The sequence below is a fragment of the Amblyomma mixtum genome, chromosome 9, assembly GCF_055824585.1.
Source record: "Amblyomma mixtum isolate Tamu chromosome 9, ASM5582458v1, whole genome shotgun sequence".
NCBI classification, from domain to species: Eukaryota; Metazoa; Arthropoda; class Arachnida; order Ixodida; family Ixodidae; genus Amblyomma; species Amblyomma mixtum.
In genome coordinates this window covers 101,217,938-101,239,131 of record NC_143020.1, presented here as the reverse complement: position 1 = coordinate 101,239,131, position 21,194 = coordinate 101,217,938, and the positions used below count along the sequence as shown (strand labels likewise).

Here is a 21,194-nt window from a genome sequence, read left to right as displayed (position 1 = left end):
AGTGACTCTGGATATTTGTGCTCTGATTTCATTACTACGTGTCATACTTCACCAGTATTCTATACCTTAACTCACAGACTACTGCGCTGAGTACGAAAAAAATTATGCCGGTTCTGTTTTAATACGTGGCACTTTCGCTTCTCTGACGCCTTTTCAGTTTTCGTTTGTGCACAAGTAAAAATACCTTGCTCGTTCCACCACGCCAACGTATTAGACTCTCTGTGCGTACTCGAAAACCACGACAGAAAATTTTCCCCCGTAACAACAGGTTTTTGTAATGTTTCGACAAAATCTACTGGTAACAACCAACAGACAATTTTGTAGTAACAACAGAACTTTCTGTAGTTACTGCAGGAAAGTGCCAAATAAGTACAGACCACAGTAACGTACTACAGAAAAACTAGAGTACTACAAAAAAAACTACAAAATAATAGAAGAATCTGTCGTTAAGAAAAAAATACAAAATATTTTGTCCCATTTTTGGCACGGTGCTGTCGCTTTTTCGAGTGGGTGCGAACAAGATGGGCTTTGATATTAGACATATTGAGCTTATTACTTCGCAGTGCTTGTCCTTTTTTGTCATTTTGATGCCATCGAGAGGCTAATCCAGCCACTTTATGCTCTCTGCTAGAAATTAAGTGTTTATTGCTCGTTTGTTTCATCTCAATGCCGGTTGAGCATTACAGGGGACCGAAAGTACAAGACCAAATGGGCAAGGAAAACTAACGGGATAGCTATGAATGCATAGCGCAGGTTCCTGCTACTTACGCCAGGGTAGTTTCGGCCTCACAGAGAATAAAGACGCGCAGAATGTATTTCTACATTTTGCGTTTTATGTGCTGTTGGATTGTAGGAATGTAGTTTTGAAGAAGTTATCGTTATTGTAAGTTGGTTTATTGAGGTTTAACGTCCCAAAGCGACCGAGGCTACGACACACGCCTTATTGTAAGTTATTGAAACATGTCTCCTGTGCGCGCCGCGCGATGACGTGACTCGGTTAGAAAATATCCTGTTTCATAATAAACTGCTCGTATAAAGTCATTGCTTCTTATTTGACTTGCCAAAAATGATCTCACGATTCTCGCGGTGCTGAAGCAAATTAACGTTTTAAGGCAGCACCATAAAACCACGAGGCGACCAAGGTTTATTGCAATCTGTGTAGAGCTGCAATAATTTTTATTGTAAGGGATTAAAATTATTGCAGCTCTACACAGATTGCAATAAACCTTGGTCGCCTCGTGGTTTTCTGGTGCTGCCTTAAAACGTTAATTTGCTTCAGCACCGCAAGAATGGTGAGATCATTATTGGCAAGTCAAATAAGAAGCATATGACTTCATACGAGGAGTTAATTATGAAACAGGATATTTTCTAACCGAGTCACGCCATCACGCAGCGCGCACAGGAGACATGTTTCATCCCCAGAGCATGAGTACCAACATACGGATGCTACATAGCCTTAGCGCTGACCGCGTAATTCTGTTTAAGGTAGATCACCCCAGGTTTGGCCTCCCCTCTCAGCTAGTCTAAATGCTGTTTAAATGGCGATTTCGTCTCGAAACAATCTAAAAGTGCAGCATAAAAGGTAAAACATTAAAGGTTACAAGCACAAAGTTTTTGGGTGTCAATTTTTTTCCTTCGTACAAACCTACAGGCCTAGTAGTCATTTTAAAAAGCTCAGTGAACCAGTGCGCAGCGTTAATAATTAATTACAAGCCATTTTGTACGGGAAGTTTTTGTTCCAGTCTGTGCCAGAGTGCACCTTTCCGTCAGCGCCGACCGGCCACCCTAGACTGCCACAATAATAAGGACGCTGGCGTCACCGACAAGCACTGGTTGCTGCTGGAAATGAATACCACGTTCCGTGACATCACAATTATAGCGACCAGTGCACCTTTATGTCCCTCAATGTGGGTGGCACTGTCGAGTGGCTCCTCACACCACATTAAAATTGTATTAAGGGCGTCAGTGATGGTTTTAGGACATCGCAGTAGCAACGGCACTGACTCTTAATGACACAGGTCGCAGGCTAGACTGTTTGTGAAATTTTTGCAGCAGGATAACCATTTGGGGTAACATATGTTTCGTTTTATTCAGCGGCAACGAGTGAACCAGGAGAGAGAAGTTTTACAAAAATACGGATCGACCTCTCCAATAAAATCTAGCTGCGGCACGGAAAGACTGTGCTTCCGGCTTTTTTTCTTAGCACATTGTCAGGATTTCACCATCTCATTATAAAGCGTTAAAATTCAACTCAACCCAAATACTGCACCGTCGGTCGCGGTGGCTCAGTGGTTTGGTGTTCGGCTGCTGACCTGAAAGTCAAGGATTCGATCCCGGCTGCGTGGTCTAATTTCAATGGAGGCGAAATGCTAGAGGCCCGTGTACTGTGCGATGTCAGTGCACGTTAAAGAACCCCGGGTGGTCGAAATTCCCGGAGCCCTTCACTACGTCGTCTCTCTTAGTATGAGTCGTTTTGGGAAGTGAAACCCTGTAATCTAAACCAAACAGCTGAATCCCAGCGGTTCCACCTTCTCCCCCTTGGTAAAATGGGGAGCGGTAGCATACTCCGGAAATAATCTAGAACTGAAGGTGCTATCAAAAAGCCGTCACCTAAAATTTCGCTAAAGTCTCGCAGAGTGGCAATCGAAAACAAATAGAACCAGTGCGGAACTGTCTGGCACTCCTATATTCTGCGCAAAAGTGCTGCTGTCGCAAACTCGTAAACGCATATGTTGCGATTATCGTCTCTAAGCGCCACAACTTTGAAAGATATTTGTTGCAAAAGATCGCTGATTGAGAACGATACGTCTTTGCCTTTAGACCCTCGCTTGGACCATGGTACGTGTGGTATTTGACGGACGCCTAAAAAGAATTTTTATCAAACAGAACATGTCAAGCATTAATGTCAGGTCTGTGCTCTTTGCAATGAGGAAATTTTTTTTCATGTCAGGCAGGTGTCCACAGCGCAGATAAGTTACAAACGTAAAAACTGGAAACGCATGCCGGTCAGTTGTCAAAAACTGAAATTAATTTTTTAGTGTAAATGACAATTTATTAGAACACATGCAAATTTAGAAAACTGGGTGCAGGCTTTACGATTTGGCCCACGGTCGGGATACGGCGATAGGCATACTGAAACTTGAGAAAAAACCCACCTAAGCGCAAATGATTTCACGACACAAAAAGAGACGAGGAGACAACGGACAGGCGCGAACTTCCAACTATGTATTGCTCGAAAAAAAAAAAACAGATACATTTATAGTGTCAGGCAACGCCCACATTTACACACCACGTGCCTTATCGCAGCCCTGACTTATCGCCTAGCACGAACATTATTGCTCAGAAAATCGTACTCCGCCGCATACAACTTGCGTGGCCGTGGCCTAGTTTTTACGCATGAGCTCCCAAGGGAGAGGAAACTACAATTTTTAGACCTAAGCTTGGCGTTCCGGGAGGACCATTTATATTGGCGTTATTTTCCTCGTACTAGCAAGGGACTGCTGCCCTTCAATACAGCGCATTCAAAAATTGTGAAGCGCGCTATCGCCTCGTTATGCTTTGAGTCCTCGCTTTCTAAGTCCTGTCCGCACCAAATACACGATAGCCTAAGAAATCAGATTGGACGCCTTTTGGCTGCTGGCTTCCCCTCGGTAGTGTTGACTGCTGTCGCTGAAACCCTCCTCCAAAAAAAACGAAACGCTGCACCAGTCCAAAGAACCTTGAAGAAAGGGGCCCTGCGGTAAAACCGGAAGTCATGCCTTACGTGCACAAAGTGTCACACAGTTTGAAGAAGGTGGCTAACAGGCACAAGGTACTGCTCGTTTTTTCAGCCCCAAACAAGTTGAGCAAACTTATATCCCGGATTTGTGGCACTGAGCGCCCTGGGTGCAGCATAAAACATCAGCGCACCTTCATACGCTGCATGGAAGGAGTGGTGTACGAGATACCCCTGACCTGTGGTATGTCCTATATAGGGCAAACGGGGACGTTCATCAACAAACGCCTTGGGGAAAATGACAAAAAGGTAGTGAATAATAAAGATAAATACGCCACTTTGGTGAGCCACGTTAACGTGTGCAAGTGTGCACCTCGACTGGAAAAGGTGTGGATTCTGGGAAAAAGCAAATTCAAGCAGGCGAGGCTTTTATTGGAAGCCTTTCACATAAAGAAAAAGGCAGCCTTGTGCGTGAGTGACACGTCAGTTAAGTTGTATGCGGCGGAGTACGATTTTCTTAGCAATAATGTTCGTGCTAGGCGATAAGTCAGGGCTGCGATAAGGCACGTGGTGTGTAAATGTGGGCGTTGCCTGACACTATAAATGTATCTGTTTTTTTCGAGCAATAAATAGTTGGAAGTTCGCGCCTATCCGTTGTCTCCTCGTCTCTTTTTGTGTCGTGAAATCATTTGCGCCTAGGTGGGTTTTTTCCCAAGTTTCAAGATGAAAACCCAACTAGCCCGTCAACATGCCTTACTGAGGCATGCTGAACCGAGCACAGCTGGGAAGGTCACCTCAAGGGGACTGTGAACTACGCCTCTTTGCCATGTTCTCTTGTTCCCTTATCCGAATTTTCGCGTTCCCAAGCGGAACTGAAATGCTCCATGTCATGCTTATATCCACATGCCGAAGTTCCCATACGCGTACAGGCACTGTTTAATTACCGAGCTCGTTGACTTACATGGAGGTCACATGTAGAGCTGCTATAGGTCTTCTTCATGCACTCATGCCCGTCAGCACTGCTCTCGAAGGTTCCTCAGCATGCATGGGATCCTGGACAGCCCTTGAGTCGCAACGCGATTTGTGGCCGCAGCTGTGTCGTAGGGGCTCGTGCACAAGCTATACAAGGATAATCATCATGGCGATGGTGTGGACGAAGTGCTTCTGTGGCGCACACATTGTCGTCCCTGTGTGCTCTTGGTGGACTGTGCTCTGTGGCTCGGTCGTGTGCGTTTTCCGCAACTACGTTGCCGCGTACAATCTTCGGTGGAAGTGCTGGATACACGCCCTTCAGACCTCTGAGCGCCGGAGATGTCAACCAGCCGAGACTACCAGCACGTCTAGATTCGGCGAGCCATTCCCTCGGTCGGTTTGGAGTCCGTGCCCGGTTCGTCCTTTTTCTTCCGAGCCTCCTTGCGCGTAACGATATGACCACTGCCTTATGGGCAGCTGATGGCTCTCTGAGACGTTTTGCATGTTTTCGCAGCGTGATTGGCTATTGTCTCTATTATGGATATTTATACTGAGACACATCGTAAAAGCCGCAATACGTAAACTGAGCGGGCGAATGCTACGCGATGACACGTCCCAACAGTGCTCACTGATACGGCGGCCACATTTCCCTCGTCTGCTTGGCATACTTCTGGATGTACACCTCAAGTATATTGCAAGTATTACAGTGCAATCTACGCCCGTCGTTATGATCGACAGTAGCGGAAAACTATAACGCGAGGAGCGCTTCGTTTGCTCCGACAGCGAAAGTGCTGCGTTCCGCTCTTATGCTGCATGCAATAGATGGGTCAGACGGGTAGTCATATTAAAAACGTTTATTAAAAAAAGATTACTTAAAAGATAACGCTTGTCAAACAGCCCAGGGCCACCTGGCGGCACATTGTTCTATTTGCGGTTAGAAGTCTTGTTTCGATAGGAATTCAATTTTTGCACATGCGAAAAGAGAATGACAGAGAGGAATACGCGATTAAATGGGCCATCCCTGAGACCTGTGTCATAACCGCTTGAGTTGCACTGTGAGAATGACAACTAGACATGATGGAGATGTCGCGCTGATTGGAAGGGCATTGCCTTCACTGCGACTGGAAGTCTCCGATGGAGAGAGCTTCCATTCTTGCTCACGCGCTTAAAATAAAACCCAATAGAGGCTTACGAAAGCAGATGCAATTAGACCTTTCGGGTCTAAGTCGTGTGTTACTCCGCCAGCGTTGCGTTGTCACAAACTAAAATAGACATGCTGTAGGTGTTGCACTAATGAGAAGGTGTGGAGCGTAGTATTTATCTTCGTCGTTTGTAACGCAAGCTACACTAATATACCTAAATCACACTTGTGCCTAGCCGCCGACCTTGAATGACCTTGGTTGAGCAATGGCTGGAGTTGCTATGCTCTTATGTCCGGTTCTGTTTCGAGCCTATGGCTGATGCCGCTATGCTCTGTTGCCTTGCTATATGTGATCCACTCAGGGGACACCCTTGCCGTCTGACTTTGACCTTTGCCCTTTGACCCTTGGCCTTTGGTGTGCTGTGGTGGTTTGCCCTTTGACGTTTCACCTTGACATTTGACCTATGATCTTGACTCTTGACGTCAGAGTTGCTGTGGAGGTGTGGAAGAAGTCACGTGAACTGCGCGTGATACCTCGTGATTGTGGCATGATGGAGTGTGGGTATGACGTCAGCGTCAAGAGATGTATATAACGGAGAGCTTCGCGCCGCAGCTTTCACTGCGGTTAACTCGGTTCGGCGAAGTCGAATCGGAGCCTAATCTTTTAGCGCGACAGCGCTAAGGAGTTCTTGTCACAGCAAATTCGGCTTCCTCGTTGGCATAGGCGTCGTGAACAGTGAGCGAAAAATCCCGGAAAAATCCGCAGAGAACCAACCTAGGAGGTAGGTGAGCCAGCTAGGTCACATGAAACGTGTGGAGGCCTCACAACCTGCACACTGGAGTGTGAGCAAAGTTCCCACCGTGGCAGGTGGCGGTTAAGTTAATCATTGATCGCGAGAGGTTACTGGGAAGAGCAACCTGGATCGCACATGTCCCACCGGCGGTAGCACCTGCCATCGCAGGACACTGACGCATCGCTTAGACATTGCAGTGACGCATCGCTTAGCATTTCTTAGCAATTGCAAGTGGTATGATGACTCCCAGAGATCAATGAATGTTAAGTCGAGGATGCCCAGTTAGGCATATACGGTCATTAAGCCATTAGCTATCGCGTCTCATACCCTTAATTCGGCGCATAAGTGTCCCCACCAATTTTTGTCTTCTTTCTTCTTGACTTGAGTTTTCGTTTTCAAGTCATGTATCTTCTTTGTACTGATCGACATGCACGTATTTGCACTGCGTAAAAATGGCACATTCTCTTATTTAATAAACAATTATCCGCACTATTTTCACCTGTTTTTTTCTCGAGTTTGCGTCTTCATTCTTCATCTTTATTTTTTCATAAGGTATAAAGCGAATGAAAGAGGTATTTGTGTGCAGAAAAATATTTCCATGCAGGGCAAATTCTTGGTCACCAAGAGGTTGACTGCCTAAACTCTCTTTTTGTTAACTTTGGTTACAATTAACTTTGTATATATTACCTGGAGTTGCTCCAAAAGTTACAAAGAGCATTTATATTTGTATTTAGGCCAGTCGTTATGGACGGTTTCAAAATTATACTTTCTAAAAAAATTGCCAACTTTCGAGAACACATACAATTTTTGAGAGCATACACTTGTCACTATGACGCCTTATTGCTGGTATGGATCACTAAATGCACTCAAGCTCTAGGGTAAACGGACTGGGGAAGCATCATAAAATAACTCACATGTCTGGTTTGAAGGTTTGAAGCTCCCCTGTCCCTACCTTCCCACCCGCTTACTAGCGTTTTTAACCTAAGAGTTTCCTTTATCTTTTGTAACAGTGACCCTGTGTGCGTGTCGTTACGGCGCTCGGCTGCTGACCCGAAAGACGTGGGTTCGATCCCGGCCGCGGTGTTCGAATATAAATGGAGGCGAAATTGTAGAGGCCCGTGTACTGTGTGATGTCAGAGCACGTTAAAGAAGCCATGGTGGTCGGAATTTCCGGAGCCCTTCACTACGGTGTCCCTCATAGCCTTAGTCGCTTTGGGACGTTAAACCCCATAAACCTAACCAAAACAAATCGGAGATATTTTCACGTAGTAGTGGCGGTAGTCAGAGAGTCCGGAAAATAGCGAAAAGGCATCCAAAAGAGAACCTCTTTATTGGCCCGACTCGCGCCCATAATACACTCAGCGACCCAGCGGCGGCGACAGCAAAGGCATGTTGGGCGGTCGTGGAACAGAATGGCCGCCGGGCAACAAACTTTCGATATGCAGCGTGAAAAGTAACCACAACAGTATTGAACAAAGTCGAATTGGTTCCGCATCACTGTGATCACTCGAGATAAATGTGGTCCTATCTTGCGCCACTGGGAGTGATAAATCCGCGTGCCTGTGGCGTTTCGCGTGAACTAACAAGCATCACAAAGCTTCGCGGCAATATTTAGTGCTTTCACCTGTATAGTAAACCTTTCTTAACCGATGAACGAATGTGTTAACCTTAATATTCGAGGTATTCATTTCTGAAGACTTCACATGGAAACTTAGTCATACGTGCAACCCCATACCACGTCACAGCAGTTTAAGGAAAGTGAACTAACGCGCAAGAAGTGTATGGTGTCAGGATTACAGCTGAACACATCCTGAAGAACTGCTCTTCAACAACTCTCCTCTAAGACAAACCTGGTAACGGAAGTTGAGTATCTACAGCCGTTGGTCCAGATTTTAAAGTAGCCCCAGCATGGGCGGGGGGGGGGGGGGGTCTTACCAGAACATTGTTATAGGAGGATTCAGAAGAGAATTAAGCAGGCTGCTAGCTTAACTACGCCCATGAAGCCAATATGGTGAAGGCGACCATTGACACTCTTTATAACGAACGGGGCCACATAACGATCATAGCCATATTCGCGCGCAGAGGGAGTAAAGAGTAGGGGAGATGATCCCGCTTGGGAATAAGGAAGGGGGCTCAAGCTTTGTACCTTATTTTTCCTTGCTACTCAGAAGATATCAAGTGACGCTACCACAAACTTTGCTCCCCTCCCACCTTATGGAGACATTTCTGCCTGCTATTAATATGGCATGATATTGGCTCCCTAAATTATAGGTGCTACCTTATAAGGACTGCGTCAGAAAGTTTATAGCTGCCTGAATTTCTGACTAAGATCGCTTCATAAACGCAGTCGTAAATGTTCTGCTATTTCGCACGGGTTATTAGTCATGGGGCGCTCAGCAACGGCTTTGAAATTGATCTGAACATCAACCAGAATGTTAAATGCTGTCTGGTTTCAAAGAAAACATTAGGATTGATGAGAAAGCGGAAGAGTGGAATTGCAGCACTCCCTAAATGAAAACCTTGAAGCCTTTGCAGAAACTTAATAGCTCTCTAACAGCTTTCCTCTGAAAAACAGGAAAGTGTGAACATTTTGGCAACCTTTTAATTTATATTTCCGTCAGGGTATTTTCACAAAACGCAAACTCCGCTCGCAAGCGCTTGGTTGTCACTCAGTCTAAAATAATGACGGGAAATTGGTCTTACGGTGAAATCCGTTTATACCAATATCCTGGAACACTTGAACGTACTGAAGTCACGTAAAACGGTTTCAACCCCCTCCGCCTCTCAGAAAATTAAAAAAGGATAGACGCTGCGCATTGAAATAAACTAAAGGCTTTCCAGGGGAACTTATGAGTCCCTGCGTCTCGCGCGCCAGCCAGCCCCTGTAACTTAAATGTCCTTTTTTCAGTCACAGGGGCATTATTTTTTTGCTTTGTTGTAGCGGTCACTCTAGAATTATATCACGGGGTCCGGGCTGTCGGTCAAATCTCAAGTATGTCCTGCTTCAACACAGAGAATGCCCTGATGAAGGACGGTCCACCGTCCGAAACCGCCGGTAAATAAATGTTTCTCTAAGAAGTGTACTTCAACTCTTTTCTTACGTTATCAGCAGTCGAGCATGTTTTTTCATCGTACTATATATATATATATATATATATATATATATATATATATATATATATCCTGTTTATGCTGGGCAGGTGAATACCGTTGCAAGGCCAAGTTAGGCTTCACTTTTTGTTTTAAGGACTAAAGGGCAATCCGTTAATACAAAGGAAGCGATTAAAAAAAAAAACTTCTTCTTACCTTTTTCGTTATGTCACCCGTGCGTGCTACACCCTGTGGTAAAAGCTGGTTGGTTAGCACGAAAACTATACTATCGGCTCCTTCAGTAGCATTAGTCGCTATCCCTTCTTTTACCTTCTTGCAAATAAAACTGCCGCGTTTTATCTCATTGCCTGTGGGCCTGTCTGTTTCTGTATCTGGGGTAATTCCATTCCGCTTATGCTGTAGCTATTGGCCTGGTCTTCAGCCTTTAACGCTTTTCTCATTCCTCCTTGTATTTGACAGCCGTGCATTACTTTCGTTCCGGTTAGTTTCATACACAGTGTAGTGGACTTCAACTTTCTTATCTCGGTATTGTTTACGATTTATTTCTGCCTCCTGCTTTTACATTCTCCATACCTTGGCTTCTCTATCTTCTATGTTGTCTACCACCATCTTTCTTTTCTTTATGCGATAGCCTCTTTATTTTTCTGTTGTATTAGCTTCACTGTTCTCTTTTTCCCCTCCACATGTTTGTTTGTTGCTTTTCGTCCTCTGTGTAGCTTAATATGCATGAAATAATCTCGCTGTCACCGAATTGTTTTAAATATCGATTTTTTTCCTCTTCAATAAACTCGACAGTCATGGAGATCTTGCTGCTTAGCTACGTTCTTCACGTTTCATTCCAGCTTCTATGTCTTTATGTGCAGTATTTAACGTCATCCAACAGCTGATCCTGACAATTTACGGGTGCACTAAAATTATTTGTAATTTATTTTTTTCAGGTTAATTCCTCGCAATGCTGGGAAAATAGTCTAGTGCTCTCAAGATACAAGGAAAAAGAAAGACAAACGAACAAAATCAGTAGCTATTAATAGTAGCTATCGTTACATATCGCATTCTTCCTACTTATACCATGTTACAATTCCTTTCATTAAAAATGTAGCGACGTGCAGGCATTCATGCATTTTAAATTGGTATACAGTATTTAAAAACAAATTTTTCCATTAGAAATGAGAGTAAATATAAAAATTCAGTACTCGTAGTATTAGAATATGCTCGCATCGTTATTACCTGGCACGGCTTAATACGTTTGATTGCTTCAATTCTGTGAAGAATAATAGGTTGATATTAGCAGGTTAAACAAGAACCAAATAATTTTTAGCAGCGTTTGTTTAAGTGATGAAGCAAACGAATGCTTAACTCAAGCGCGCCTTGAAGCGGCGTGGGCAGGAGGAATACTTCCTTCCTGAGACCAGCATGCACAATCCATCATGCACTTCCGGCCTTCATTTCCGACGCACCGGAATTCAAACTTGTCCCCGGGGTTATTGGTGTGCAGCTGGAGAAAGTTCGCCTGCGCTACCTTCATGTCAGCCCGTCCATCTTGAGCCATTCTTATTGCTTTCTCGCTGCAGTGAAGTTCAGTTTTACTTTCTTTTTAAAGCCCTTTCTAACGTATGTCCCTCCATATACGTGACTGCATCATCCCCCGCATTCAGCGTGACCGGGTGCCTGACATTACCCCTCCGAGTTTTTTTGTTCCCCCGCCCCCTGGCCAGATTCTTGCTCATAAGGCGCAGGCGGTGCCGACGTGCGCAGCTAACCTCCTAAGGCGATGGCACCCAACCGTAATATCCTGACCGAATTTTTCTTGTGGCTCCGCATTCTACCTACCACACTTCACCTAGACCTTGCTCTGCACGGCGAGTGTCCGCGCCATCTTGATACCTGCCCTACATATTAAGAAGCATGATCTCTGGACGGTCTCCAGTTAGGACAGTTTTGCTGGACTTCGTTTTGGAGTCTGGCGCACTTCACTTCACATAACCCTCCCATTTCTCCCGCTTAGGCCTCAGGCGATCCCTGTCAATATCATGAATGAAGGGATGAAACAGTTTACAATACAAGCCCCTGAGTCCAAGCCAGGCTTACTACTGACCTCCGATATCATTCATAAATTGGGTGCGAATATAAAACTAAACAAAGGAGGCAGATCTTACAGATCGGAAAGGTAAGACAGGAACCACTGACGTCAAACCTGTAAGCCCCTATGCTGCTCAAGGGGTAACCTACGTGTCTTAAGGGGTAGACACAACCTTTGTGAGTAGCCCCCCTCGGTGGCACAGTAGTTGAGCGCTCGGCTCCTGACCCAAAAGACGGGGGTTTGATCCCCGCCGCGACGGTCGAATTTCGATGGAGGCCCGTGTACTGTGCGATGCCAGTGCACCTTAAAGAACCCCAGGTGGTCTAAATTTCTGGGGGCCTTCCATACGGTGGCCTTCATAGCCTGAGCCGCTTTGGGACGCAAAACACCCGTGAACCGAAATCTAAACAACGTTTGTTAGTGTCCATTGTTTTTCTTTAAAAGAGGCCTACTAGCCTAGTAATGCTGGATCTATTCTCTGAAAGATCCTACGGGCCGGTTAGGTAGTAGGGCTTTACTCCTGCAAGACTACGATTACACCGTGGTGTGGAAGTTCGGCCGGCGTCCCCCGATATTCCGTTGTACTACCTTTTGACCGCTGACTGCGAGGCCGGCCTCGTCTCGTTCTCTGCTATTGCTTACGTTAGCGAAGAACAGCTACAGGCATCCAAACTTCGCTCCATTGTCAAACAGCCTCACCTCCTGCCCATCTGACCTTGCTATGAGTCAGTTTGTGCTGCATAATGAGAGTTTATACCACAGAAGACTTAACACAGCTGGCCCTCCAGACCAATTCCTCGCTTTTAGCACGAATATTCTCCCTGATGTCCTCAAAGAGTTCCATGATGTCTCCACAGCTGGTCGAAAAGATACTCGACAGTTCAATCAGGAGACAGAGAAGTCTTAGACGGTAACCAATTCCTGTTCATCGCCGCTACATATTACGAGAAATCATTTGGCGAAGTCGAAAGCTCAGCAGTGATGCAGGCTTAACGCAACTAGGATGGGTAGGAGGCGTACCTAGATGGGCTTGAATATTCAATAGCGGCTACACTGCCACCATAGTCCTGCACAGAGAAAGTAACACAATACAAATTAAAGAGGATGTCGCGCAGGGAGAATAGATTTCTCCATTACTGTTCACCGCGCGTCTACAGACGAGTTCAGAGATCTGCCTAAAGAAGATTTGGAGATAAAAGTTATATAAGAGTACCTGAGCAATTTGTGATTGGCTGTTGGCATTGCGTTGCTAGCTTCCTGATGGGTCAAACTGAAAAGCACGATAAAGCACCTAAACCGACAAAGCAGAACTGCAAGCCTAAACATTAATATGCAGGAAACTGAAGTAGTGTGTCAGCAGTCCCGGAAGTAAACTGTAGATTACGAGAAGGTGCGAATGCTTGTAAGTGAAAGGGGAATACGGCTACATATGGCAGGTAGTGACGACCGAGAGTTAAGTTCAACAGCCTTGGCAGAGAACTGTAATTTAGATAGGGAGAGATAGGATGGAAGTATTAAATAATGGGGCAGGTAATTACTACAGATTCAGACCATGAGAGTTAAGTCACTAGAGAAATTAGAATGGGTTGAAGTGCCCTTGGAAGGTGCTTTCAGGTAATAAAAGGCAGTTTGCCAGTATCCCTTGAGACGAAAGTATATAAGACCACCCTCGTACCGGTACTCTCCTGCGAGACGGAAGGGCGCAGTCTAAATATATGAGGTTAGGCTTAAATTGAGGGCCAAGTAGCGAACTATGGTAGGAAGATTGATATATATAAAGTAAATGAAAAGGTAGAAAGTACCGTGTACCGCTCTTACGAATTAACAGAAGTGACAAAAAATTGCGGGGCCCATTCGATTTCGTTACGAGGTTCAACTGTAGTCAAGCAGGACGAGTGCGCGCAGCTTAGTATTTTAAATCATCAAAGGATGCCTATTCTTTGGAATATTAAGTTTATTCGAAAGTGCCGTACAAAAAGCAAAGAACAGTAATTTCACACGTTATTTTTTTTTGCGTGCTGAGAGTTTATGTTCCCATGATGTGTAAAAGGTGCTCTCCTTCCCCTGAAGAAGCTGCTGTCTTCTATTGCACGTCAATGTTTAAAGGGAAGGACAAGCAGCCAAGAACTCGGCCGTTGTCTACGACGTTTATTGTACATTCGATATTTCCATCCTGAAAAAAAAAAGAGAGCGTATTAAAAGTCACGAGGGAGGTAAATTACGCTTAACACAAGAGCTTCGGAATTTATGCTACCATCGTAAGCCCCTATACGTCATGGCATATAGCTAAGGGGGCGACGATGTTATTGAGAGCGTTCGTTTGGATGATAGCTTTAAAGAATAGTCTTGCAGTGGAGTGTTAGTTAAAGCAAAAACCGTCATAAGTACATGGCAGCACAAGCAGACGGGAAAGAAGGAAGAAAAGCCTGGCTGTGTCTGCTTGCTGCTAAAGATCGTTTAAAATTCAGCATTCAAATACACTACGTCCAAGAGCGAGCAAACTTATTTGCATCAAACTCCGTATGTCACCTATTGTTGCTTCATCAGAGAATAATTTCTGAACGTATCGCGTGCAGCGCACACGAAAGAAAAAAAAATATGAGTGGTTCTACGCCCGTGTCTAAAGGTGAAAGATACAAGGATTGTCCCGAGAGCGTGAAAAGAACGCAAAGCGAAGGGAGATAAAATGAAATCTACAACGGTAGCCAATATTTCATCCATGAGACCACCATGAAATGTAGAACTTCAACGACTACTGTATGAATTCACCTCAACCCGTTGTTTCAAGTGAAGACTATTTATGACACCTTGACTCACCCCTAAGAATGATCTGACTAACAGGTCCTTGGGCAGGGGGAAGTCCAGATGCGCGTTGTAAGTACCAGGCTGAATTGGGCATTTGTTGCCCCATTCTGTATTCAGTATCTTCTCTTGCCAAGTGGTACCGTCACAGAGCTTCAACTCGCTGGGAATAGGAGCAAATAAATAAAGAAAATGTCACACATTCATAAGATATTGGAAAGCGCATCGTAGTACTTACACTGTACTGTGCAACCATATTTTCCGCCTCGTCATGCATAATTTTTCATGAATGTTAAAAAGCTTGGCCAGTTATAACGCGGTGGCAGAATTACTGTCACAATGTTGCTAAAAATAGAGTTACTAAAAATGAATCAGCCAGTGCTGTATCTTATAAACGTTATAACACTCCTAGCTACCAAGATAATAAAACTGAATATTTTGGTGTTACACTAACGAGCAAGCTAACCTTGGTAGAGAAAATATCCGATATTTGCATTGTAGACCTTAGAAAACTCTTGTTACTCAAAAGGTAACTTACAGCATAAATTAGTTCAAAGATTCTAGCTTACATTTCGTGCGTTGGAGTATGCCTTCATCGTTTGCGAGCCCCATTAGATAACATAATATGAAGCTTGAGGGCGTGCAGAGGGAAACAGTTAATGATGGACAGAGTTCACGTAGATGGGACGCATGACAACACAAAACAAAGATAACAAGGGCGGAGGAGCCTTAGTGCTCTTAGATAACCTTTCGACTAGAGGACTTCTTTCTTCGCCACCTTCTGCTGCGTCAGCAATATTGATTGTTAACACTAATTGGATTTGTGGTTGAACTTATAGTTGGCTTGGCCGCCGCGGTGGCTCAGTGGCTATGGTGCTCGGCTGCTGTCCCGAAAGACGCGGGTTCGATCCCGGCCGCGGCGGCTGAATTTCTTTGGAGGAGAAATTCGAGGCTCGTGTACTGTGCGATGTCAGTGCACGTTAAAGAACCCCAGGTGGTCGAAATTTCCGGAGCCCTCCACTACGGCGTCTCTCATAGCCTTAGTCGCTTTGGGACGTTAAACCCCATAAACCAACCAACCATAGTTGGCTTGGGCTTTGATGGCGAAGTGCTGCAGTGTGACCTTCAGAGTATTTGACGCCTGTAATGTACCATAGAAATGTTCTCATCCACTTAATAGAAAACAATCGAAACGCATTTTATGCGCCTTGTATCACTGAAATCTTCGGTATTTTTCACTGATGGTCAGAGTTATTATTAGTGATTGGCATTATTTTTACGGGATATCCTTAGTGAAATTCGATGCACCGAATGCCGCTCGATCGACATTAAATCTCCAAGTGTGACACAGGCGTGGTAACCATCAGCTAGATATTTTTTTGGTTAAGTGCGAGGTGAGACAGTTTTTTCTTTGTGGTTTATTAAATTTAGCGTTGGAGAAATCTATATAAATTAAGTTTCTTTCCTTCTGACAAAAAGTAAGTTGCGAATCAACACTTGCACTGTATGTCATTTGTCCGTCGCGCCTGTCGGCGCTGTATGAAACTATGAATAGGACTTTAATGGTGCTCTCAATAGGATTTTAAGCTCGTCTTTTTACAGCGAAAACTCAATCTCCACTCTCGGAGCAATCTTCTAAACACCGAATTATTGCCCTGTGCGGCCGATTTCCCTATTAATTTGAATTAAACTTCGCGGCTCCCACCTTTTTTTTTTAACTCACCTCCGAAAAGAGGAGGAGTCAGCCACCGCGTGGAGTTCCTGTCAGCAAGTTGCCTGGTGGCTTCACTTTCGCTTTTTTTTTTGTTTCTTTCAGGTTTCCATGATTAAATAATTTGAGTCGCAGTCTCCATAGCCGCAAATTAGGCTCACGCTAATATAATACGCGTGGACTCTTTGCTATCGCTGATCCTAGCGTATCACTCCGCCGATGGCAGAGGAGCAAGCCGCCACGCGGCTGGCCGAAAGGCACTCCACGCGTTGGCTGACTCCTGCTCTTTTCGGACATAACTTTAAAAAAAGGCGGGAGGAGCCGGAACATTACTTTGATATGATAGGGAAATCGGCCGGCGAGGAGAATAATTCGAAGTTGGTATGAATACTTGGAAAGTGTGGATTGAGTTCCTGCGGTAAAAAGACGATCTCACATTCCTCTTTAGTGTATCTTTAACAATTATATTAATATCTTTTCAACGTCTATATAAGTACTTTGGCTTCAATGTGATGAGCGAGACCTTTACGAGATGCGTCTAAGCGTACAATGTATTGCGATGTACCTAAGCAATAGGAAAGATGGTGGAATCTATGGAGTTAAAGACATAGTACATGAAGTCGCTTATCTTCGGATTTATTTCCCGCTTCTACAAAGCTAAGGCATATATTGGACAGCATTATGTGGTTTGGTCAATCAAATTAGGGGCTACAGAAAAAAAATCGAATATATCAAGGATCGCACAAGAAATGTAGAAACGATGGAGTTTTAACGACTACTTTGGTGCTCTGGCAACACATGAACAAAAAATATATGTAAAAATAAATGTCTGTCTATTTCGCATTGAGGCAAGTAAAATTTTGTAAATGGTATTGCTCAACAAGGACCAGCCCGTACTCAGTTGTGTCGTTGAGGCAATGCTTAAGAGGGCTGTAATCAGTGTTTTGACATATTTCGTGCTAAACTTGAGCATTCGCTGAATACAAGTCAGATCACCGATGGGATCATGAATTGCAGGGGTAGTTAAACGCCCTAGAATGTCCCTTCTGGCTCCTCCCTGCAAATAGAATACTCAGAGACCACGCTCCGTAGGCTCACCATGGCATCACCACCGGAATGCAGAGAAGTTTGGTGCCGTCGGCCCTGGAAAAGGAGAGGTGCAAGACTGGGTTGACACCAGCAGCTTTGTCCACCACAACTGTTCCATCAAATTGGACGTTCTTGCCGAGCTTTGCATCTTGGATGGTGACATCCACGATCTCGAATGCAGGGTCGTCTGAGCCTAAAGGGAACAATTGATTGAAATAAGAGAAATTAAAGTTTTGTGGATGAAATAAAATGCTTGTTGTGGGACACAGCCATTCTTAGGAGCAGAAAAATTTCCGCCAGAGAAGCACCGCGAAAGATTTCACGTGCCCTCACACGTAAATTACATTTGGTAGTGGCCTTCCAGAGTGCTGTATTAAAACGTGCTAACTAATAGGCGTAAGTATGAATTAAGGTATAATGTTCAAAATTTACTGATATGTATTTATAGTGTAGGGGTGCGTTTATTAGGCGTCCTCAAGAGACCGAACCGCCGTGCAGGATCTGGCAGCGTAGACGGGCGTAGCCAGCACCAAGAGTGCGGGGCAACTTCGTCGTCGTCAGGCGCAGCGTAGCGTCGGCGCATAACTTCGTCGTCGTCAGGTGCAGCGTAGTGTCGGCGCATGGCGGTAGCGGAACCTGTCACAGTTGGCACACTACAATAGGAAGGTATTTTGAGTGCAGGTATTCCATAGTGTTTTTGTAAAATAAAATTTTTTGAAGCCAGAGAAAGTAATGCGCACGCAGTGAATGAACTGTTTAGACGAATCAACGATGATGCAGGCTTTACTTTTCTGACATAGCTACACAAGTTTTGAGAAAAAGACATATTGAATGCGTAGAATTGGTTTGGAGACTATACCAACATATGATAATATGTCAACCTTACTTTTTGTCTCTTTTTGCGCAGTTCAAATTTGTGCCGGTGTTGACGCTGGCTGCTACACCTCATGATATTAATCAGATTTCTTTGTCTTGACTTGACGCTATTTTCTTTTTCTTAGCTATAGAAATTTCACGTGCAGTCTTCCTTCAGGAAACACAATAAATATGATTACAATTACTACATAGAAGGTGGAGTTCCGCATTTTGACGGGTGTCTCGGAGTCACATGACTCCAAAGCATCCCTGCGTTGCACAAGAGCCGGTATCCGGCACCCCCATCTCCCTTGGCATTCGATTCCTGCCGAAATCTTGTTAGTCTAGCCACTGTTCTCACTATTTTCGTGCCATCTCCACTACTTGAATTCATATTAACATAAAATTTCTGTTCTCTCTCAGTCGGAGACATGCAGGTTTATGACAAGTATCTTCTTGTGTTCGGGCTTTACATACCGTATGTGGCTTCCGCCATTTCCAATAGATGGCGCCACACGTCTTAAGGCTATTGCTCTAAATGAAAACTTTATTTGGGTAGCCGAGCAGTTTGCGCATGAATAAAAAACTGTCGTGTTCACCCCAATGACATTTAGCTTAGAGCAAACTGAGCTGCCCCGCCAAACATGAGTGTATTGAGCCAGCCATTCTAACTGCCGACCGAAGAATGGCTCCTACAGTTAAATGTGTTGGTTTCCCTGGTACCGATGATGCTTTGGACATCGCAATGAGGGACCTTCGCGTCGTTCATCTTCTGTATGGAGCGTATACACTAACGAATATATATAGTTATGCAGCACCCTCAACTCATTAGAAAATGCACTGCAAGACCCATTGTTGTCCCCTTTTGCCAGTGTATCTTGCTTCCTATGTGTCTGTAATTTGTTGATGTTTGTTGCAGTGTTTGGCAACTTGGGGGCGTAGTGTTCCGCCTATTGCTACAACCTCTGTTTGAAACCCGTTGCGGCAGGAAGCGTAAAACCGTCTCAAGCCAGCAACGCCAGATTAACGTAAATGATCACTTATAAGAAGAACACGTCCCCGTTTTAATGTAGTTCTCTATGGCTCCACTGGTTTTGTGTGTTCTACGCTTTCGTTTTGTTGTTTTGCAAACCTGAGCGCCTTAAAAAGCTCAAAATGGGCTAATATCCTTGCATGACGGTTACGTATGACAGGAACAAGTCGACAAGACGCTAACAGCAGTCTTGAGTCACGTCGCTGGCAAATGAGGATGCAACTCAAATTGCTAATTAACAGCATAAGGGTGTTAGTAATTTTCTGCCTCTTTACCCCATAAAACAGATCCTGCCCACCCCCCTGCTTAAGCCATGCGCACTCTAGGGAAGGCCCACATTTGCTAATCAGAGCGTTGAATGTCACCAGGATAATACTCGCTTTTCGAAAAGGTGACTGCTGGAGTTTTCAGATACAAAAAACGATCACACACCCTGGGTGGTTTACCGTGACTCAAACCCCCATGTAGTTACCGCTATGAAAGAAATGAAGCATTACAGCTAATATCAAGAATTCTAAGAGGTAAAACGTGTGCAGGAGGCCTTACCAGGGCATTTTGTCAATGAGGGATTCTGGACAGAGGAGGCCGCTAGGTGGATAGCGGACAGAAAGCCGACGCAGATGAGGACGAGCATCTCCAATGGGAATGCGAACCCAGACCACACAGTAGTATAAACATTTCACTCGCCTTTTAAACCACCGGTCCAGCATATGCGTACTGCGCCACACCGCGGAATGACGCGTGGATTCCAGTGGAATATAAAGAACAAAACTCATTAACGCAGTCAGAAACGCTTGTGACATCTGCCTGCACCAATAATTACTTTAGAAAGGAATTACAGCAGTAAAAGAACGGCGACTCTCACGTCCAGCGTTCCGCTTCTGATGCTGGTGTTCAGACCCGAAAAATGTGGTATGGTACAGACTACGGGATGAAACACCGTGAAACTGCACGTGTACTATCAGGAATGCAGTTGCGGACGTGTCCGAATTTTTGTCAGTCAACCACATGGGGCTTAATTAACGTGCTCTGGCATCGCACAGCACATGAGCGCTTTGGCATTTAGCCTTCACCGAAATGTGGCGGCCACTGCTTGCAGTTGGCTGGCGTGTTTATTAGGGCTAGGAGATGTACAGGGTCCGTCAAAATTTCCAAGGCCACAGGGTTTGCTTTTGAGCAGCATAGTCGGGCTGTTGAGAAACCCTCGAAGCTCAAAATATCTGTAGAGAATAGAAGAAGGATGGTTCTACCATCTGAAAACCTCGATAGCTCTATTGGAATCTTAAGTGCCAGGATATACCGATGAAAAGCGGACCATGTGGCCTGGGAACTTTTGACGGACCACATGGCTGCTCAGGCATTGCGGCGGGGGAGGACATACGGGTATAGTATATCGGGACCCGTCGAACGAAGGAAGAGTCTGACTGTAACTCGAGCTAACATAAACTTATAAGTTTTGGCGAAAAGGCATAATTTCCTGTGCCCCCTTTCAGTGACATATTAAAACGGCAACAATGCCGGGAGCTTTACGCTTGCGGAACATCAGTTTTCAGAATAACTAAATTATCATAGCATGTAGTGTTAGTAACGTATCTATTATATATTCGCATATAGATGCGTATGCGCTCTAGGTGTTTCTTTCAAACTTTGCCCATCACTCAGATCGAATAGTTAAGACTGGCGTAGAAAAAAACCAATGGGCAACGTTTTGGTAACCGCAATAAAGTTAATAGGAAACGAATGCAAGTCTTCCATACAGAGGTCTGCGGTTATATCGCTGATTATAGTGAAATTTTAAGATATATGTGAAAAATTGCGCCTGTTTCCTTTTGACAACTGCTCTTGCCCAGAATTTTAGGGTATGAGTGATCAGCGAGGTGTGTGTGTGAAA

At 44.7% G+C, this 21,194-nt stretch overlaps 1 protein-coding gene across 1 annotated transcript; it reads right to left on the bottom strand.

Moving 5' to 3' along the window:
- Positions 1–13,749: 13,749 nt before the first annotated feature.
- LOC149330373 (uncharacterized) lies at positions 13,750–20,018 on the bottom strand. The gene is made up of 4 exons (XM_089560930.1): positions 19,850–20,018; positions 17,425–17,608; positions 14,631–14,778; positions 13,750–13,986 (listed from the first exon to the last, which is right to left on the bottom strand). Exons 1-4 carry the CDS (start codon positions 19,935–19,937, stop codon positions 13,897–13,899), a joined length of 510 nt encoding a protein of 169 aa, XP_089417056.1. The 5' UTR covers positions 19,938–20,018; the 3' UTR covers positions 13,750–13,896.
- Positions 20,019–21,194: the final 1,176 nt, after the last annotated feature.